The 22,807-nt window shown below is 44.0% G+C and overlaps 1 protein-coding gene and 1 long non-coding RNA gene across 6 annotated transcripts in view; one reads left to right on the forward strand and one right to left on the reverse strand.

The window, feature by feature from the left end:
- LOC133495587 (uncharacterized) overlaps nt 1-22,807 on the forward strand; it is a 40,123-nt gene that overhangs the window by 7,945 nt on the left and 9,371 nt on the right. The gene's annotated exons all lie outside the window — the stretch shown is intronic.
- qki2 (QKI, KH domain containing, RNA binding 2) lies at nt 606-22,280 on the reverse strand. Of its 5 annotated transcripts, none has more exons than XM_061810419.1 (10): nt 22,238-22,280; nt 21,250-21,393; nt 19,887-20,035; nt 17,796-17,912; nt 12,174-12,317; nt 9,304-9,391; nt 8,814-9,098; nt 7,042-7,065; nt 5,488-5,565; nt 606-2,851 (listed from the first exon to the last, which is right to left on the reverse strand). In XM_061810419.1, exons 1-10 carry the CDS (start codon nt 22,254-22,256, stop codon nt 2,829-2,831), a joined length of 1,071 nt encoding a protein of 356 aa, XP_061666403.1. In that variant the 5' UTR covers nt 22,257-22,280; the 3' UTR covers nt 606-2,828. The 5 variants fall into 5 exon arrangements, with proteins under 5 accessions (XP_061666403.1, XP_061666407.1, XP_061666405.1 ...); XM_061810421.1 differs by lacking the exon at nt 22,238-22,280 and adding an exon at nt 21,577-21,991 and having other exon boundaries at nt 608-2,851; XM_061810422.1 differs by lacking the exon at nt 22,238-22,280 and adding an exon at nt 21,550-21,991 and having other exon boundaries at nt 608-2,851.

The raw sequence follows: 22,807 nt of genomic DNA on the forward strand, positions 1-22,807 counted from the left end.
CGCCGCCGGCGGCCCCATTTCCTTCAAACGTCTCCGTCTGGGGGCCCGCTGTTGTTGTAGGAGTTGCACCGCTCGCCGTGATCCTCCGCAGATGTTTCAGGGCGAGCTTGCGCAATCAATTTCCCTTATATTCCCTCGACATTTCGACCTCCAAACCTGACACCACCACCCCCCACCCCCACAGGCCGGCCCCCACCCCTTTTTTTCCTCCCCCTCCGTGTTATACATGTGCATGCTTCGCAGAAACCATGGCGAGCCGGGTGTGTTTTGTTCTCTTGTTGCACAAATATGTGCGATGCCCTCTTCAAGCTGGAGACAGGATGGAGAGAAGACAGGGAAAAGGGGAAGTGGGACGGAACATCTTGTGGCCTTTTCCCCACATTTTCTCTAAAGAGTTGTGTTTTTTTTTTTTTTAAATTTCATGTGTGTGTGTGTGTGTGAGAGAAAAGGCCGTTTTGGGTGATTAGTATGCAGAAAGGAAGCTCATTTGCATAATTAAGTGCCATTGAGAGAGTGAGAGAAGCAACAAAGTTGGTTAGTTTTAACAACAGAGTTTAATGATCACGTTATTGACGCTCACAATGTTAGAGATCATCATTCCCATATCCATATTTATGTGTATTTGAGAAAGAACCCCCCGACCCCTCCAAAAAACCCGCATCTAGACAGATACAATCGGAAGTGGTTAAACACAGAAGAGTTTAGTACAGCCTATACAGTGGCCGCCGAAGGGCAGATTAATGTGGAAGTACATTGTTAATCGTCAAAAAGATCCATAAAATAATGTCAAGGCACACGAGGCAAGCGCTGGCGCTCAACTCCGAGGCGCCAGCGAACACACAAGACATCTCCAGTATTTCAGGACACAGCGTCGTGTAGATATACAGAGCAAGGCATCAACTCTGAAAAGGTCATTTAATGTACAAAATAGCATATAAAAATACATAGAAACTCGTTACAGGTGTTACGACCGCTGTGTTTTTTTTTTTCATTTTTTCGCACCAAGCCCTCGGTTGGCTGTGTTGCGCGTGCTCCTTTATGTAGGATGTGTGGGCAAGTTATGACAAAAAAACATAACCATGTCACATTTTTTGAATCATTGCTTAATACTGTGTGGCACTTGGACAGGAATTGGGCATGAAAATAAGAAAGAGGGAAATTGGAATAAAAAGTAAAACTCACTTTTTTTTTAAAGGCACTTTTGTTGAGTTGTTGTGCAAGTTTCCTTCCACGTGTTCGCACTTGGCATTTAAACCCCACGCGGTGACTCACAGTGTTGCGAAAGAAGCATCCGGATGCGAGACTTGATGACTGCGATACTTTGGCCTTTTTGGATTTCACTTTCTTTTTTTTTTTTTTCCGGCGAGAGAGGCTCCGTCTCGGCATTTTACTTCGCTCGACAAGGGTAATGGAAGCGCAAAATTTCAAGGCACTCTTTAAAATCTCAGTGATTTATAAAATTAAAAAAAAAAAAGAAGATTCCCGGAATTGATTTCCCTTGTTTGTTTTTCATGGAAGGAACCATTAATAATATCAAAAAAATAAAATCTCAGAAGAACTCTTTAAATAACTGTAGTCCCAGTAGTCAGGTGCGATTTGTAATAAGTAGGGATGTCCTCACTGACTTGTACTTTTGATACATAACATTTCAATTAATTGACATCTAATTGTAAAGAAAGAACATTTAACACTTTTTATGCACGTATTTATTCGCCGATGTTAAACCGCCAGATTGTAGCACCAAACACGTACCGGAAATGACTTACTCGATTGTAGATAATTTTGCCTTGCCTGGTATCGGCAGCGATATCGATAACTTGCATCTGTGCTCTAGTAATAACGATTGCTAGCATGCGAGCATGATAACAGCTGGTATGCTAGCATGTAGCAAGATAGCAGCACAAGTACAGAAAAGGCGGAGTCTATTCAATAAAGATGTAATATTTTGCCCTTTTTTAACGAGGGTTGATAAAATGCTAACATGTTAACCGTTTGTATGCTAAAATATACAATTTAACACCCTGGCCTGTAGTGGAGGACTATTATAAACAAGAATTGATAAAATGCTAACATGCCAGCAGTTTGTATGCAAACACGAGAGAACTCCCTCAGGATGGTCATTAAAGATTTTAAATCCTGCCCAATAGTCAGTCGTTATTGCCAATGAGGACTCATAAAATGCTAATATGCTAACACCGCATCTACGAAAACACACTCTTGTCAGGTCGTTAAGGATAGTTTTCTCCCTGCCGTTTAGTTGGGTGCCATTTAAAAATGAGCAAGTCATGAAATGCTAACATGCTAACGGTAAGAATTATAAAAAGGGCTGAGGCATGTTAATAGCTTTTTACATCCTGTCTTGTAGCCTGTTGTTGTTGTTACCCCCAAAATAAAAATAGATTAACATGTTAGCGGTTGGTCACTCGTTGAGATGAAGTAGAATGCACAATGTCAACACCTCTCTCTATTTTAGTGCAGGGTAAGTTCAATTAGAATATTCAGTGGTTGAGTTATAAAGTAATAATAATTATTGCTTATACAGGAGCTCGTATCGGACACCCACAATGACGACGGTGGGATATGCGAGAGGAAGGCACATGGGCTAAAAGTTCGATGGCAGCGGTCCCTGCTGGGTTATCGTCGCCGCGGCCGCCGTCCGCTGCTGGTTAGATGGAAGGGTCGCTTCCCGGCGCCGGCCTCTGGTTGGCTGAGCCGGGTAAGGGTGGGAGGGGGGCCGGGGCTGGGGGGGCACTTGCCCAATGCGAAGGGTGGGTTGGGGAGTAGGTGGGGGATGGGGTGGGGGGGGTCATCAGTGGTTGGAAAAGGTGTCATGGGTTAGTTGCCGTGGCAGCTAGAGTTAGACGGGACACAGACAGACCAGGAAAGGAAACGGAACAAAAAAAAAAAAAAAAAAGAGGCACACAGAGGGGGACATAAAAAGAAAAAAAAAACAAAAGATAGAAGAGAGATTAGTTTCAGCTAGTGGTGTCGGGATGACAACAAGGCAATTTTCTTTTTTTTGTTTTCCTACAGTGGTTCCACACAGTGCTGGGGGCAGAGTGCTCTGCTGCCCCCAGCATCATGTGACCACCGCTACCGCGACGCTACTCGCGTTACCAGACGGTGAAACCATGAGGCAAAGGAGACACCGCGGTTACCCAAAGTGCACACAGTAATACATCTGACCACGAGCCATGGCTGTCATTGATATTATATTATAGTATTCTTGAAAGAAAATCAATTTTATTCTTGACATTTTTTCCATTTTTTTCTCAAAAATATTTATTTTCTCAAAAATCTAGTCAAAGATACATTTACCACAAAATACTAAATAAAACAAAATATTATTTTTTTCCTTGAAGAATTAGATTTTTTTTTAAGATCCAACTTTTTATTGAAAATTGTCGACTTTTTTTTCTCAAAAATAGACTCCAATTTTTGTCCAATACATTTCCTTGAAATTCAATCATTTTAATTTTGAAAAATCTTTTGTAATAAAATAGTTTAAAATAATGTAACATAATTTTTTTACAATATACTAGCATTTCTTGAAAATATGAAAAAAACTTTCATATATTTCTTTCCACCAAAAATTATTTTTATCCAGAAAATAATTTTTTCAACAATATGCAACTTCTTAAAAATTATGTTGAAAATATGTTTTAAAATATAGCATGATAAAGTGTATACATATATAAAAAATATTGAATATATATATATATGTATATATATATATATAGAATTACTTTTTGAAAAAATAAGACAATTTTTGTAAGATCATGATTTTGTTTCCCAGAATAAAATTTTATCAATTTTCAAAATAAAAAAATACCCCTAGTTTTGCCATCAAAAATTGGACTCAACTAACTAAAAATAAATCTGTTTTTCTCTGAAAAACTAGAGCTTTATATTTGTAAAATGAAATCCTTTTTTTTAAGCATAATTGTGTCATACAAATTGATATCTTGAATGTTTTCCATGTAGAGTTGGTGCACAACTCCTGCAGATTTAGCACCGCTTGCACTTTGGGTCACCACAGACGGCATGGTTTCACGTGGCTGAGAGCGTGACCCTCTCGTCGTAAGCAGCTGTAGAGTTGCGAGTCAGCCTGACTGATTGCTATTATTATTGATTATGCTTTGTTCCATTGGCTAGGAAGTATTAGCAGAGCGGCTAATTGCTACTGTGAGCAGAGAGGTGCTGTAGTAAGAGATAGCAATGAGAGGTTAAAAGATGGTGATTTGTTTTTTTCAGAGGAAAATTCAAAATAAACATTCTAACTACAAGAATTTAGAGTCTTTAGGTTGTCTTTGGAGATTTATTTTGTTCTCAATAGTTGTCTTTATTGCCTTTTAGTGTTTTTTTTGTTTTGTTTGTTTGTTTTGTACAACAGGAGCACCACTGCTCACACACATACATATTGTAGCTAGCTAATCCATGTCTATATTGCATAAAAACAGTCACGAGGCCTGTGCATTGAGAAGGTCACCTCATCTTTTAAAAACAACAAAATCAAAACCAAACAAAAAAAAACACACACACACACAAGCACAACAACGCTGCCTTCCAGGAAACAGTAGGGGCTACACACTCGGAACAGGAGTCTTAACATGGAGACACTTCATCTATAAAAAGAATACTGTAAAAATAAAAATGTACAAACTAAAAAAAAAAACAACCAAAAAAAACCCTACAAATACTTTCAAGCAATTTTGTTCCATTAGCTTCATATAAGCACTTTAAAATCCCTATATACAAATGTATTTTTCTTTTTCTTGTTTGCAGCTAAATACATGGCAACAGCACCACTCTGGCTAGGAAATAGAATATGAAAGATGTAAACAGTCCCAATGATAAAGTCCAGTGGGCGACTGATAAGACCACAAACAGTATTTCATACAAAAAAAAAAAAAATAAATCTCGGAACACAGACTTCAGTAGTCATCACACTCTGTGTTTTAGTAGTAAAATGGGATTAAGTGGCGTGTGGTCGTCGTGGACAACACTTTCATCATTCACAAAAAAAAAAAAAAAAAAAAAGTGGGAACTAGTGGAATGAAATTGGGTATAAATAAAAGGTTCCCATAGGACGTGCTGGGTAATAAGTAGCAGAGATGAGGAAAAAAAAAAAAGAAACAAAACACCACCAACCACAAAAAACGAGAACTCCCGAGTCCAGGAGTCACAAGGAAGGAAGTCACATGAATGGAGTGATCCACTCTAATTGAGAGTGACCGCCCGGGTTTTCGAACAAGAGATAAGAGCTACTACCCCCCCCCCACCCCCCCACCCCTCCGGACATGGCTTCTCCCGAAATGTCACTTTTACTGCAACGAGACTGTTTTTCACATTTTACGCCAAGCTTGGCATGCCATGCTAAGACAAACACACACATAAACTGGTCCCTTGGTCTGCATGCGCGCACACACACACGCACGCACGCGGACGTACACACGCACACAAAAAGTGGCTGGTGAGCTAACTAACCTCTGTCTGTGGTCACTACCCTTTGGTAAGGATGGATTCTCTTGTCTTGGCGGCGTACCTTAGCGGTCATGGCACCTGCTAACAAGCGCGATGACGTCGGCCAAAACAGAACACAGAAGGTTACTCATCAGAAAAAGAAACATCACACAACGTCAGCGGCCACTTCTGGGAGGTTTGACGACGCGGGCGAGGGGGTGGTAGGGGGGGGGTTGGGGTAGGGGTGGCGGCGGTGGAGTTTAGATTTAACCCTCCTTTTATGCTGTGGGTCAAATGGACCTCCTTTAACCCGCCCCACCCTTCCCCCTCTATGTTGCGGGTCAAATTTAAAAAAAAAAAAAAAAAAATCTATGAACTTTTTTCCCCCCACATATTTAGGTTAAAGTTCTATGAGGCTCGTTTTTCCCTTATCTTTTTCAAAAATAAGTTAAAAAAATATTTTATGCATGTCTCATTGACCAATGAACACTGCTTGCGTGGCACATGCAACAGGAGAGCTAAAAGTTTGATTTTAAAAATCAAAAATAAAAATTGTAAAACTTATTCCGCTGGCATAATTTTTCTTTTATTTAAAAATAATTTAAAAAATATAATTTATATTGTATTTTTCACGATTAAAACGAAGAGTGGGTCCGATTGACTCACAAAAATTACCGGGAAAAGATATTTAGGGATTATGATAAATCTTTCCCTGACCTTATTTTTGACATTTTTCTGAATTTCTTATATATTAAAAAGATTTTTTTGAATTTTTTTTAAATATATTTGCAAACACCTCTCTTCCCATATAATTTCTATTAAATATATTGTGGCAGTGATGCAAGGAGCGAAAGGAGAGGGAAGAAATGGCTAATTATTTGCAAATATAATATACTCATTGTCCAATTTAGTTCATGTCAGACACACATACAAACACGCACACACGCATTACTACACTTCAATTTAACACACACACACACACACACACACACGTGATAAGTGTTTATACATAACAGGAGGGTTAAGTCATTCAAAGAGGACAGAATTTTGTTTTGTTGTGGTCTTCTGTTCTCTAAAGATCAATCCAACCCACTAATTTCTATTAAAAAAAAAGCTTGTAGTTTTTTTTTTTTTTTCAAAATCACACTAATGAGGCACTGGAATCATTAAAATGAGCTTTTTTTTCTTAAACAAACAGCGCATGCTAGAACATCTACACTAGAAAAAAAGTGTTAAAATTACAAGCTGAACTATTTTTTTTTTTTTGTTAAAAAAAAAAACCCCAAAACAATATTAGAATTGAAGGCGTCACACCACCACGCTAGTCAGCTAATAGAAACGTCACGAGCGAGATGAAGCCATGGACACTCAATAATAGCACGAGGAATCTGTCTCTACACTGCGAGCAAGCTGTGAGCCTTTGCTCCGTAACATACTTTAAGTATTTAGAAGGATGGGTGGGGGTGTTGGTTCTGGAAAGGGGAGGGTTTGGGGTTTGTTTGTTTTTTCTCTGCAAGCCAGTCCGTGTGCGCTAAGATGAATAGCTAATCGCTTAGCCTTTGGTTGGGAAAGCCATACCTGCGAAAACACAGGACGAAGGAACTATTAGCCCGATGATGAGCTTCTGCACGCGGGGGATACATGTGGATGGATGCATTACGAGAGCTGGACGCTGGTGGCTGCCGTCACTCGTCGACTGTCATTGAATAACTCATGTGGCATCTGTAAAGCGGATGTTTTCAGCAGATCTTAAAGATAAAATTGCTGTTTCCGTGACAAAGCTTTACTGAGACCCAATACCAGGATGTGCGTGGTAAACGTCTTTGCACGGAAGATATGGCATCTGTAAAGTTGCCGTCCACGGCGGGATTTAAAGAGAAAGTGTTGACCCGTGGCGGCACGATGGCTCAGCTGGAAAACGTTGGCCTCACAGTTCTGAGGTACCGGGTCTGATCACGGACCCGCCTGTGTGGAGTTTGCATGTTCTCCCCGTGCCTGCGTGGGTTTCCTCCGGGCACTCCGGTTTCCTCCCACGTCCCAAAAACATACAAGATTAATTGGACACTAAATTGACCCTAGGTGTGATTGTGAGTGCGGTTGTTGTTTGTCTATGTGCCCTGCGATTGGCCGGCGACCAGTTCAGGGTGTACTCCGCCTGATGACAGCTGGGATAGGCTCCAGCATGCCCCGCAAACCTTGTGAGGATAAGTGGCAAAGAAAATGGATGGATGGAGGGTGCTGACCCGTGAACAAATAAATGCCACACAATAGAGGCTGCATTTACTTGAAACCATCACGTTTTATCATAGGAGCCATAACTATAACACACCACCGCCTGGCATCTGTAGAGCTGACAATGACAGTAGCAATTTACGGTAGAAAGTGTTGAGCCCTGCGGAAATGAACGCCACACCTCAAACAGAGGCTGTAATGACCTGTTACCACCAAGTGTCAGTGTCTGTAAATCTTAACTGCAACACTAACTTCCTTGAGAGCATTCGTGGCATCTGTAAAGCTGCAGTTCATGGTAGCGTTTAAAGATAAACAGCTCTATTGTCGCAGATTGCTCATCTGCAACAGGACACAAACGCTGGTCTCAGAGCAGCAGAGGGAGTGTCCTTGGAAATGTGCCTAGTGCAGCGACAATTTGGTAGCAGAAAGTCGGTCTAAACGTACACCTGCTCGGATGACGTCGAACTGCTGGCACAGGCTAGACTACTGTTGTAACACGATTATGGTGAATTTCAACGGAAATTGTCACCAGCTCATTCTGTGTCCCCCGCTGAAATTGTCTGTTGCCACACCGGACAAGAACAGTGACAATGCGCCACTCACGTACGGATCAGTACCATTACGCAGAAGACGTCTCCATTAAGACAATCATTACACCGTATTTAAAGGGAATAAGAGGAGCCACTGTGATTGGAATGAAGTCGGCTGTAAACACTCCCACAATGGCGCAGCCTGCCTCACCCTTGGGTTCGCCGGGTTGAACGGATCTACAAAATTACCAACACCGGTCTAACCCCTCCCTGACAAGCACCTGCTTCGCCGCCTGTCACACAGGATTTGTGCGGTTCATGAGAATACAGCCCAAAGTGTTGATCTGTGACCAAACACTGTTACCATCTTGTAACAATGCAGTCACCATCTTTACTACAACACACTGCAGGGCAGACGTGGCATCTGTAAAGCTTTGCACAGTACTTATTGGCGCAAAGAGGAATTTTTGTGTGCAATGCATTGACTAAATTAAAATTTTGGGGTCGACGTGTTGGAGCCGAGCATCCAGTTCTCATAATACATCCATTGTCCAAGTAGGAACATGATGAACCGTCGCGATTAATTACCTAACACGCCGGTCGAGTCGATGGGGTATTCCAATATGGAGGGCGTCAGTGTGTAGGGGTACTCGTAAGGCGTGTAGATGATCCCCGACTCGGGTCCTTGCTGCACCAGCGCCGGATGCGGGTTGGCGCCCGGCACCAGGGCAGAGCTCTGGATCTGACGGATCAGAGGCATGATGGTCGGCGTGGTCACGGGGGCCGGGTTGCGCAGGGTGGGAGGCAGGACGGGCGTGGGACCGGTGATGATGCGAGGGGCCTGCGGGGTGCCGAGCGGGAAGCTGGCGGTGGCTGCGGCGCACACACATAAGACGCACAATGATTGTGTGTTAGCACCCACACGGACGTATACACAATGGACAGGGGACGAAGAAGGGACAACAAGTCTATGTTACAAGGAACAGAGGCATTGTTTGGCTATACAGTGGTCTCCTGTGCAAAAGACCCCCCACCATCCTCCTCCCGGCCCCCTCCCATCCCCTGTTGTGATCCTTACGTGTCTTGACATTGGCGTCTCTGTAGGTTCCATTGAGGATGGCCAGCTCCATCAGCTGCATTTTCTTCAAGTTATCCTCACCTTCAGCCTTCGCAAAGACACAGGCAATCGCAATCAATGTCAAAATGGAGGGCGCATGGAAAGGGACTCTTATAAGGGTCATCTCAAAATGGACGCCACCGGAACCATGAGATTCCCAAGCAATCAGCACAGAAACGATGATAAAGTCTTAGAAGTGCACATCGTACTTTACCTTGCATGACTGATTTATACGTAAACGTTTAAGCTACATGTTCGCAGCCTGGTTGTATTTCCACGAATCTGCTTCTCACTGTCACATTTTTCCACTCTGCTCCTTCTTATAATTTGATATTATCAAATCAACAATTAATCATACGGCTAAACGCCGTGTTCTTCCAAAGAAGGGGTCTCAAACTCAATTTACCTTGGGGCTGCTGCAGGCAAATTCTGGCTCAGGCTGGGCCGCAGATGCACGTGCACTCAGGCGCAATTTTAATTAGAAATAATTATCAAAAGTATTTCTCATTTCCCCAACACAAAATAAGATGGGCAAGGACCCTGGTGTTAACAAGTTGTGTGGAAATCTACTAATAAAACCCTCCAGGGCAACGCGACTGTAGATTTCACGCAATGAAAAATGTTTCTTTCCTTGTATCAAGCCTGATCGATGTTACGCGCCCGAGAGCCATAAAACTCACAGAGGTTCGTCAGCTCTGCACACAACACGGTAAAAGTGCCATTCGTAACATCGTCGTCTTCTTTTTCTTTCGGCTTGTCCCGTTAGGGGTCACCACACCGTGTCATCCTTTTCCATCTAAGCCTATCTCGTGCATCCTCCTCTCTCACACCCACTGTCCCCATGTCCTCCATCACACCATCCATCAACCTTTTCTTTGGTCTTCCGCTCGCTCGCTCTTCCTCGGCAGCTCCATCCTTGTCACCCTTCTACCAATATACTCATTCTCTCGCCTCTGGACATGTCCAAACCGTCGAAGTCTGCTCTCTCGAACCTTGTCTCCAAAACATCCAACTTTGGCTGTCCCTCTAATGAGCTCATTTCTAATCCTGTCCAACCTGTTCACACCTAGCGAGAACCTCAACATCTTCATTTCTGCTACCTCCAGTTCCGCTTCCTGTTCTTTCTTCAGAGCCACCGTCTCTAATCCGTACATCACGGCCGACCTCACTACTGTTTTATAAACTTTACCCTTCATCCTAGCGGAGACTCTTCTGTCACATGGAACACCAGACACCTTCCGCCAACCCGTTTCTTCACTTCCTTACCACACTCACCATTGCTCTGCATCGTTGACCCCAAGTATTTGAAGTCGTCCACCCTCGCTATCTCTACTCCCTGGAGTTTCACTCTTCCTCCACCGCCCCTCTCCTTCACGCACATATATTCTGTTTTACTTTGGCTAATCTTCACTCCTCTCCTTTCCAGTGCGTGCCTCCATCTTTCTAATTGTTCCTCCGCCTGCTCCCTTCTTTCACTGCTTTCACGTAATATTGTCTTTACGGGCCGCCAGTTTGAGACCCCTGTTCTACACCCAATTACAGGTTGTCAGAGCAACTAGAGGGCACTGCAACTCATAACCTCCGAAGACCAAGGCCATTTTAGCCAGTCAGAGACTTGAAGAAAGTCATTTCCAGGAAAAGGTGAAAGAACAACAAAGGGGAGCAAAGGGGAAGGAAAGTGCGGACAATTGTTCAGAGGGGTGCCTTATCTACTATTTACTACGATCTACTCGGAGATGAGTAGCACGATGAACTATTGGTTAGCACATCTGCCTCACAATTCTGAGATCCTGGGATCGAATCTCTAGCCTTCTGGTGTGGAACTTTCCTATTTTTAGGGTATTTTGGCATTTGGCTGGTGACTAATCCAAGGTGTACCGCACCTTTTGACCAAAGTCAGTCAGCATGGACTCCATCACTCACCACACCTAATGTGTACCAGCAAGAGCTGATAGAAGATAATTGAAAAAAGCCAAAAACACAAACACAAACGCTAACAGCGCACGCTTGGACGTCATGAGTCTCAATCGTGTCTGGAAGTAAACATGCTGTCATCGTCGGAGACTGTGAACAACTCCCCGGTCTGTGCTATTCTGTGTCCAACAAGCTAGTTGCACCCTAGCTCCAGTTACTGCTCACTAAGAAGCTCGGCTGATTTACTGCTTCGAGGCAAAGTTGTGCGGGTTACACCAGCCGGAGGCTTCTGCACATGTGCAGCAATATAGAACAAAAAGGCGCTAGTGCTCCCGATAACCACGACGTCTTACAGCCTTAACCTTTTAGGTTGGGCTGCAATAGAATTCACGCCACTAGTCTTTTTTTTTTTCTGCCCCAGTTGTTCCAAGAGAAGCCAGCCTTGTGATTTCGATTGTGCGCGTATGCGTGTGTTTGCCATTTTCCACGTGAGTACCGCGGGGCGGGACGTATGTAGGTGGCGCCGGATAATGCCACCGATGCCGGGGAGTCCAATCAAAACGTCCCCTTGTGCGCGGAGAACAACGGCGACGATGAAAAAAAAGGGAAGGCGGGGGGGGGGGAGTAAAAAAAAAAAAAAAGGAATATTGTAGCCGGTCGTTGGGAATGAAGTGAGTTGTGAACGAGTGAAAGGAGTGATGGAGTGGGGAGGACGAGTGAACAGACTCGCCATTCATTCACACAGCCTTTCAAACAACCCGGTGTTGCTGTGGCAACCCCTTTTTGTGCGTGTTCCCTAATTACCCTAACCCCTTACACATACTCACACACACACTTTTGGACCGACAATCCCCTTCCCCCCTTCCGTGCATACCAAAACGCTAAACTCTCATCCCCGCTTCTTTTGAGATACTCACAGCGGGGACGAGGAGTTTCTTGACTTCGTTGATGGCCCGCTGCAGCTTGATCTTGGCGCGGTTGTGCGTGTCCTCCACCGTGATGAGGACGTGCAGGTCCTCGCTCAGGTGCTCCCAGTTCGGCTTGCCTCGGTTCATCTCCTCCTGGACGGAGCAGAGCAACACGGAGCACATTCGGTCGGGATGCGCGGCATGGGTCTGATCCCATTCATGCGCTACAAGGAGCGTCGTGTAATGTGGCTCAGTGGGTGTTTTCTTAATCCTCCTGTTATGCTGCGGGTCAAAGTGACACATTTGAAACTTAAGGAAATGTAATTTTAAAATCCTAGTATGATTTAGTCGACGTACTAGTCCTGAAATTCACCCAAAATGGTGGCTTCAAACCAAAATGGCCAATTTCCTGTTACATTTTAGGCGTGAGTTGCCAAGTAGGAATTCGGCAACGCAGGAGTCCTGGAATTTGCAAACGCAGGACTTCAAGGCAGAGGCATAATTTTCAAGGTGGTTATTCCAGAAACTGGGTCATACACGACGTAGCAGTCCGACAAGGCAGAGGCACAGAAACGCTAGGCTAGGCGGGATCCAAAAGCCGTACAGCGGGGTCCGATGACTATGGGGCAAACTATCAAACTCAACAGGATCAAACAAAAGGGCACAGAATCGCTGTGACTATGGTTACTCTAACTTACACGTAGACGCGGAGAGTCCCACAGGCAGTGAATGCAACTCACTAATGCAAGGCAACGAACTGGCAAATGCCAGTAACAAAAACTCCAAATTAAATGCCTGTCTAATTACAGTCCCAGTGTGAAACAGCTGTGAGCGGTGACAGGTGTCACCGCCCAGAGCAGTGGCCTGGCCACGCCCCTCTTGGCTGTGGCCAAGCCTTGCTCATGACAAATACATGTGCTAGGAAAAAAATTTTGACTCTTGGCATTTCCAACCTCCTGAAAAGATGATTCAGATGTCGGGAGGGCAAAGTCAAAAGTTTACTCAACATAAGATTGTGCAATGAAAATGGTTGATTTCATATTTCCAATGACAACTGCAATGTATTGAGTTAATAGTGAGATATAATTAGAGGGAATAAATGAGTGTTATGTCGAGAAATAACTCATCATGGGTTATGCAACGTTTTCAAACTCCCTAAAATCACCAAACCTTCCTGTGATTTTTTTCAACAACTCACAATTGTTGCGACATTTTACTTATCGTTTTTGTCCTCCATTCCAGAATAGGTTACCTGAGCGAACCATTTAGTTTTACAGTTTCTTGAAATATTAAACTTTTCATTCGCTAATATGTAAAATTTGTGGAAAAAATAAATTGTTATAGTAACAGTCCCAACAGGCTCTCTACAGTACACATTTTTTACTATGTATCTTCAATAGTTCATGTGTTATAACAGAGATTAGAATGAGTTTTATATTGAATTTTTTCATGTTGATTGCATTATGATCATCTACTTCACCGTTAAACTGCTATGCTAAGATAGCCTTTTTTGGTTCTCTGATCAAATCAATATTTGGTGACATATTATGGAAAACTAGGGGACACGGTGGCTCAGCCTGGGTTCGATCCCGTCCCCGCCTGTGTGGAGTTTGCATGTTCTCCCCGTGCCTGCGTGGATTTTCTCCGGGCACTCCGGTTTCCTCCCACATTCCAAAAACACGCAACATTAATTGGACACTCTAAATTGTGTGATTGTTCGTGCGGCTGTTTGTCTCTATGTGCCTTGCAATTGGCTGGCAACCAGTTCAGGGTGTACCCCGCCTACTGCCCATTGACAGCTGGGACAGGTTCCAGCACTCCCCGCGAGCCACTTGAGGATAAGCGGCTAAGAAAATGGATGGATGGATGACAATAGAAACTGGACTTACACTACAAAAACTGAACCTTTACGAAACAATGTTAAGATGAGTATTACCGCTGCAGCCTGCCATTAATCATGCCTACAAGCAAGGGGTTGTGAACAATTTTAGCGTCTCGACTTTAGTTCATAATTCATAACTCGGGGGGGGGGGGGGAAAGTGTAATACGAGATGAATATTTGATGCAACCGCACGCTGGTCAAAAGTGAAGTTACAAAAGCGTCCGTCACAGTGTGGGCCGTGCGCTCCGGAGTGAGAGACGCCTGCCCCTGCGAATGTTTTGTCAAGTGAGATGTATCGTTTTGAAGAGCACTAAAAGTCAACATCTTTCTCTCTTTCCCCACACTGCGCTCCCACTGTGTCTCTGTTTTCCTTCCTCTGTGTGTGCGTCCCTCTTGGAGGGTGTGCGGGGTAGAGAATGTTCTAGAGAGAGAGAGAGAGAGAGAGAGAGAGAGAGAGAGAGAGAGAGAGGTGGGTGGGGGTGCGTCAGATGGAATGCTGGACTTGCTCCACCTGCCGTTTGGAAAGCTGGAGCCGTCCAACGGGAGGAGACACCAAGGGAGAGGAAGGAAAGACAGATGGACAGACCAGCGGGACAAGGAGAAACAAACTGAAAACACATTGTGGGTGGCGCAGAGAGAAAGAGAGATGCATAGATAGATAGATGGGGGTAGAAAGCTATGATTTCAAGCGGCCTGTGAAGCCAACACGTGATATAACGCCACATATTCTCCAGACAGATGATGTGAGACAAATTAAGATTTCAGACAGTCTCCGATGACAACACTTCATTAGAGCCCGAAGCCCGACAGACTGACGGCGTTGAGGCAGCCCGTGAAGGCGACGCCCCATTACACTCCGGAGCGAGGGAGCGATAGATAATGTAAAGAAAGTCCACGGGTTCAAAAAGTCCACGAAGGCGACTCCCGACTTCGTGAGCTTTTCGGCGGAGGGATGGATAGCGTGATGAAAGTCATGATTTCAGACACTTCACCCAAGGCAACACCCAATTTCATTAGATTTCATACTTTCTCCCATTTTCCAACATTCGTCTGTTGAGCAACGTTGATTTGTGGTGTCTGGCGATCTCCCGACACGAGTCGTTACAATTATTTTGAGCATGTCAAAGGAACGGCACTTCCCGTGAAAAGAGGAAGCGAGGCCTCGCTCGGTCGCTATTGATCTGATTCAGCTGGTGCCACCTTAACGCTCAGATATGTCATTTTTTACCTTTTAAGAAATACCGTAGAACTCATCTACACTAGTTTATAACAAGTGTAATAATACAACTGTTGTTGCTACGGCTAGCATCGATCACCTACCAGCTTTGACACATCTTATGTGGTGTATAGAGTTACCGTCTGTGCTGCTATTCAATGTTGGGTCCTGTGCAACAAAACACACCAGCGGGGAATGACAATGCGCATTCCCAGACTGGAGCAAAACTGTTTCTTAGTGCTAATTTAATAAGGCTTTCCATTCAGTAAATACACACCAAGATGAACGTTCTGTTCGTGTTTACAACGTTCGTTCACTGGCGAACGATTAACGTAAGTGACGCATCGCAACTCCCAAAAAGTTATTCCTTAGTTTCACTAAATGTAATTTAAAAAAAAAATGCACACACATTACTAAATGGAAGCAGAAACACCTTAGCACATTGTTGGATAACAATGGAAAGGAAATTCACAACTCCAAAGGGACCACATTTATGAATTAAAATTTATCAGCCAATTGGAGAAGGGGTACCACAAGTAGCAGATGAAACCAACCTGGAGCCTCAGCTACTTTAATAAATGATCCTTCTATCCATTAATTTTCTATGCCACTTATCCTCATTAGGAGTGCCCGCAGGGAAAAAAAAAATCACAAAAGTAAAAGGAGAATGTGCAAACTCCACACAGGAAGACTGGTGTGACGGTCTGAGCGCTCCCGGTGCTGCAAAGTCTCTTTGTGAGTAATGTTACACATATTAATGCGCATAATGCGATAGCGTTAGCGTGAAACTCTCTGTGTACCATCACAAGGAGACTTTTCAGCACAGACAGTCACACCAGAGCTGAAATTTGAACCCCAAACCTCAGAACAGCGAGGCAGACATGGGAACCAGAAGTCCAGTGCGTTACCTTAATGATTCATTTTATAAACTAATATATTCATAGTTTGCATTAGATGCAAATTCTGGACGAAAAGCTAAGCTGCATCTAACACGAAGGAGCCCAATATTGCCCAGGTTGTTAATGGAAAGTATTTTGTGTTTTGGCCACATGCACATGAACACTTTTCAAAATCCAATTTATTTTGTTATGTCATTATCCAAGCCGCTTATCCTCACAAGTGTTGCGGGAAATATGGAGCCTATCCCTGCTAGCTTTAGGCGAAAGGCAGACTACACCCTGAACTGGTCTCCAGTGAGTCGCAGGACAAATATCGACACCATCGCTGAGTGGGACTCGATCCCACGCTGCCCGCACCAAAGGGAGGCGTGTGTACCACTACACCATCAGTGGCTATCCAATTTATTTTTAAAGGATAATGTCACGAGACGAGTTGGAAATCCGCTAACGTGATCATAGTTTGTGGTATATTCACTATTTAAATGACGGTTACAGATAATTACAAAGAATTTCAAGAGAGGAAGCATCAATAAGTCATGGTTTCTCGCTCCCTTGATAACTGTACTACAAGAAACGATCCCATTACAGATAAGAATAAACGCTGACGTAGCATGTTAGCACTATGCATTTTTGTCGATTGAACAGACTCGTTGAACTTCTGTGGGCTCACAACTGAAAATAAAAGACATTTCACAAGCACTTCCCTCGAATTTTTGAAGTGTCTGAGCAAACACATAAATACGTTGCTAGCCAAACCAAGTCACCTCCAATTTTGTTTTATTTATTTACTTTTAACCCACAATGATATCCCCCGTCTGTTTTTCTTGGTGTAAAACTGAATTATTGCTTGCAGTATATCTTTAGCAATGCATATTGACAGCGGTGCTACCAAACAGCTTTAAGGTTAATGTTATGAGGGCTACTAGTTCTAAAATACAGAATTAGCTCTTTGTGCACTGTATTTTCTGTGCTTTCATCCTCGATCAGCCTGTGCCAAGGTGGAATTTTAACATTATACACCATCTCATCTCGTACTTTCTACTTTGCCTTCAGATCAGACCTTTTTTACTCAAAAAAAGAAAAAAATCTCGTCCAGTTTCACCACTTTTTCTTCATTATTATATTCTCATTATTATTATTCACATACTCCGACATTAATTAAAGCAACAGAATTTCTTTTTTTATATTTTGCCATTATTATTTAGAGTAAACATAAGCAGCACGTTTAACTCGTCTTTGCTCTACGTTGCCCAGACTGTGTTTCTAACTGAAGCACCGGTGGTGGGGAGTGTTTGTAATTATGAGTGCACCCCTTTAAGAGCGGGAGGTGGGCGGTGTCAGGTAAACAAGGAAGTAGAGTGCGTGGCATGGTTGTGGCCAAGCAGCAGCTTGTTAGAGACTGCGCGCTGTTGTGTTTTTGGTGTGGTTCACTGCGCTGGATTGGTTTTCATGTGCGCTGAGTGTGCGCAATTGCGCAGGTGCACAGCTTAGAGGGAACATTGTTCACAACTTAAGGGGGAGCCCTGGAGCCACAACTGTCCCACACGACTCCTTTAAGAGGCAAGACCTTTCAATAAAATCAATAAAACGAGATCTGCAAACGAGCCTGGGGCCCGTTAAAGAGCTCCTCGTACCTTCTTCTTGTCCCGCATTGAGCCTTTCCCGCGCACCATGATCTTGCAGCCGGTCTCCGCTTCCAGCTGCTTGGCCGTCAGCCCGCGCGGGCCCAGGATCCTCCCGACGAAGTTGAACTGCGGACCAAAACGGAATAAAACCAACATCACACACAAGAGGGACACGTACGACAACGGCTCCTTTTGAGGTCGGCCGGGTGGCTCGCGCGACGTGTTTGCGTTACCAAGCGTGACCAAAATAGATCATCACAAGGGGGCGCTTAGCGGTATGAGAGGACGGCGGCACTCGCTTAACCTTATCTGTCACAGGGACTGAGTGATTAACAAGACAGCTGCCCCGTGTGTGTGAGCGAATGTGTGTATCCTCGTCACCCGCACACACTATTTATGTTTTTTTTTTTCGCAGTAGCTGCTCGTCGACGCCGCGTTGACCTCTGACTCACGCGGGCGCGCGGCGCACTGATAGAGACGAACGGCTCCTCTAAATTTAACCTTGATCTCAAGCGTTTGCCCCGCCGTCATGTGAGAGAGGACAGCCTGTCATTGTGCTCGCTGATTGGCGAGCTGATGCGCGGTGCTGGTGGAGGGGAGGTGAAGGGCAGGAGTGGGTGGGACAAAAAAAACAAAAAAACAAACAACAATAAAAAATTGTTGAAGGAAAAAAAAATCATGTGAGCCCTTCAATCTGAATCAACACGACTCATATTGAAGTACTTAACTGTACTTGGCGGCCGAAGGGAGGATGTGCCGCATGCACGCGCGTTTCATAGGACATTATATTTAGGCCGGGGGAAAGACTTAATCCACCTTTTTAGGCACCGATAAATATGGATGAGGTACGCGGCCTCGCCAGCGCTGATTGAAACTGCATGAATAATCAGCATTTATCAGTAAACAAAACTTACCGACATATACAGAAATTCTAGCATTATTTGGGTTTCCAACATTTATGTTTTTCGTGAATCGTCTCTTATTATTCCCTGCTAGGGTTACAACTTTATATATTTTTTAGTTTCTTTTCAATCCAACAGCTAAATTGTCTCCTTTGTATGACTTAATAACAATAATTCTACAATGTATTTATTTCGTGCCTATCAAGCTACTCTCGGTCACTGTACAGGAAAATGAAAGCACATTTAATTTAGAATTAAATACATAGAAAAAAAATCACATTCATCTCCCTCACTTCCTTTCAGCGCAATGACTTTTGAAATCATCTAATTCTTTTGTTATTCTAGCATGTAAATAATTCCCTCATATGACAACACGTATCCTTTCCTATTAATTGGATGGGTTTAGAAATAGTTTTTCTTACTATTCAGGCAAATAGATTTGTCTTCTTGTTTTATCATCATAGTTTATGACCTCATTTCCTATAGGCGCAGTGACTATAGAAATCAGTTAATATATTAATATTATGTAATCTAAACTGTCTTCTTTTGTTTTGTATGACCTCATAGCTCATCTTTATCATTTATTGGCATGATTAGAAATTGTCCGTATTTAGTAAGGATTTGTTTCTAATTTTGTCCTGTAAATTTTGTCCTTTGTCGGACTTCACAGTTAATTTCCTATTTATGTGACGACTTAAAAATGTCTTCATTTCTCTAAAATGCAAAATCACAACTTGTAGGATTGAAGGTATTGGTGCTCCAAAACTACTGCTCTGTGAGATGCACAGGTGGTCAGCCATTTTGAATAGAAGAGACCGCGTACGTTTTTGTAGTTTTAATATATTCTACTTGTACTTTGAATTCAGGATCTACCCCGCTAATCCTTTTGAACGGAAAATTCCCCACCAACTCAATTTGCTGTTGTAAGTTGGAACCTCTTTTTCTTGAAAATGATTTAACTCGGGCTTCCGATTGGCTAAAATGGCTTTACTGTTGTTGTTTTTTTTAAATGCAAGCATACTACACATAGGTGTAACAACTATACATAGGCAGGTCTAGTGAAGCCGAACTGAGTTTTCGGTGTCCCTCCCACCGCCAACAGGAGATAAAAAGGGACTAGGGTGAAAAGTAAACAGCTGGAAAAAGGGGTTCAAAGGTCACACGCTGCTGCCCCCCCCCCCCCCCCCCCTCAACTCACATCTGGGTACTCTTTGACCGGCACGTAGAGTTTCTCCTGCAGCTGGGCCACCGGGCCGACGGCTTCGGGCAACTCCTCCATGTCGCGTCCGTTGAACATGCCTCCGTTCACCGTGTCGTTGTACATGTCCTTGCGTACCCGCCCGATCTCTGCCGGAGAAGAAAAAAAAAAAAAAGCCACTGTGAGAGACCGATGACGAAACCAACGACGATCGCTCATGATATGTTGACACACGTTCGTCCTTTTTTTACCAAGTAAATATGATCGAGAGGTCACTGTGACCCAATCGTGAAACAGGACAGAAAGGACTGCGAGTTTTGGGAACACGTGCGACGTCTGTTCCTGTGCGCAGGGGCCTAATTAAAACACTGTCATTCTTGTAATGTTTGTTTAGGCTCGAACCGGTGGCCCACAATGCGTCTGTAATGACACCCCGGCGCAATAATAAGCGCTTACATGCCGACCGCACGCACACACGCACACAAACGCAACGCAAAAGCTGCCTTGAGGCGCAAATATCATCTGACCTCAGCGGGCTTGTTGGCTAGCGACTATTCAGGCCTCGGCGATCCCTTAACAACCACTTGTGACCCCCCCACTCCCCAATTTTGGGTCACGGCGACACTTTGACGACAAAATGAGAAGCGAAAGAAACGCTGTCATCATCAAGTCATCGGGCGCTCGTTTCGCGTACCAAATGAATAGCTGTCACGTCGATTAGTGTTAGATGATGTGCGGCACGTGTCCGCAGGACTCTGAATTGGGCTAAAGGGTGTGCGTGCGGAATCAGTCGCGTCCGTCCGGTCTGGGCGCCGGTCCACATATCTCACGCCCCGCCAGAACACGCCGAACACGGGCCACTTTGATTCTAAACGCGGCTGTCACGCTATCATGTGGCGCACGGGGGACGGAGACCCCTCAGCTTTCCGCCTATGTGCGCGCGTGTTTAAAATTACGACTTGACCCAATGTCAAAACCTCAAGTAGCGAGCGTCACCCTTGAAAATGTATCGATAACGGCTCCCGGACGTGATGATTATTTGCGTATTGGCGCTTTAATGAAGAGGGGGGGATGGAACAAGTTTCCCGGTGACATGTTGTGTCGTTCCTGCGCAGGGATGGGCTGCATCACTCCCACCATAAGCCTGCGCATTAGGTCACTGGCAAAGACTAACAACTGTCTGTTTGTTCCCATCACCGACTCACTCACTCATTCACTCACTCACTCACTCACTCTGAGTGTGTGTGCGTGTGGAACTGATAAAGCGAATTGAAAGGCATATTGTATGAGACATGAACTTTGAAAAAAAAAAGTTACATTATGCCAGTTTTAAGTGACCCCCCCCCCCCAACCACCACTTTACCTTCATCCAGCAGCCGCTCCAGATGCGTGAAGATGCCACTGAAGTTGGGCAGTGAACTCATCACCTTCCGGTCGTTCATCAACTGCATTAAATAGTCCGGGTTGGACTTGGGTCTCTCCTTCACCTCTGTCTCCCCGACCATGGCTGAAGCGTCGACGTAAAAGCACAAAAAAATTACAATATATATATATATATTGTGCGGTGGAGGGGGATGGGGTGTTAAAAAAAAAAAAAAAAAAAAGAAAACAACGACCAAAAAACAAACAAAAAAAAAGAAGTCCCCAAATGCAAGGACAGCACCGTCTTCCGTCCGGCCGACGAACGTGCCTCTCAAGCGGCTACTCTTCAAATCACAGCCGGTCCCCCACTCCCCCCCTGCTCGGTTCCGAGTCCGACTCGTCTCCGGATGATGCGAGCCAGTCCTCGACCACCCTCCCGCGACTCTCAAGTTGTTTTGAAAGGGAGGACGCCGAGAGAGGACCACCACCACAAAAAAAAAAAAAAAAAAAAAAAAGTTCACTTGAGAGTTGTTCGCGAACAAGTCGGTTGGCGGCTGCGTCGTCGCGGAGCCCGGTTCGCTATCATATGATTACAGTAGTGCGGCTGAGCACGAGTGGGGGCTCTGGGGAGCGCGCCGCGCGTCGCCGCCAACGCCTGAAGGGTGGAGGCTCGTGCTCGTCCCCATTGAGCAAGCGCGTACTACGACGCCTCCTCGCGCACGCGCACGCGCACGCACCACTGTACGTGAAGGTATGCGCATCTGTTGATTCACCTCAACTGTCCCGCGCGTCCGCCGACCATTTTTGGCTAGTTTAGCTCGGAGGCTAGCTAGGTTGGAACATCGATTAGCATACGCTTACATTACCAACAGGAAGACTTGTTTTTTTTTCTGTATATATATATATATATATATATATATATATATATATAAAATGCACATTGAACATAATGTATCCGGCAAGTTACGTTAATTAGCTTGTTGACGTACAGATTGACACCAAGTTCATTTAATTTGACTTTTGTTGTGAAATGCAAAGCATTGTGGGTAGACGTGGCAGAAGAAGCACAAAAATCACGCATCGTTTTTTGTCCATTTTTTTTTTCACTTCATTCGAGCGTAGCGTATCTGACGCTTGTTTGTAATTTGATATTTTGGCTCCCAACACAGAACAAAAAAAAAAAAAAAAAAAAAAAAAAAAAAAAAAAAAACAATTAAGTTGGAGCTCTTTTAAGTCGAGGTACCCCAATATTTTGTTTTAGTACCCATGATCCATTTCGCATGGATTGGCAAATTAAATTCATGTGTTAATTATCATAGTTACTAGTTATCTTTGATTATTAAGTACATTAGTTTTATTTGATAGCTTCTTAAATAAGCACATCTTAGCTTGATAGTTGTCTAGTTTTGATAGATTAGGTCACAAGTGTCAAACTCAAGGCCTGGGGGCCAGATGCGACCCGCAAAGGCAAATCATGTGTATCAACTTCCGTGATTCTTGTTCAAATCTGTACCAAAATCTCAAATTGTCATATCATAAATGACGACGTTGAGATATTG

This window comes from Syngnathoides biaculeatus, chromosome 22, assembly GCF_019802595.1.
Source record: "Syngnathoides biaculeatus isolate LvHL_M chromosome 22, ASM1980259v1, whole genome shotgun sequence".
Lineage (NCBI taxonomy): Eukaryota > Metazoa > Chordata > Actinopteri > Syngnathiformes > Syngnathidae > Syngnathoides > Syngnathoides biaculeatus.

Coding starts and splice junctions, on each gene's coding strand:
- qki2 (XM_061810419.1), bottom strand. Junction 17,913..19,886: donor CGGTCAAAGAGTACCCAGAT/GTGAGTTGAGGG, acceptor TTTGGTCCGCAG/TTCAACTTCGTCGGGAGGAT. Junction 2,852..5,487: donor GGTAGTGACCACAGACAGAG/GTTAGTTAGCTC, acceptor GTCTAACTCTAG/CTGCCACGGCAACTAACCCA.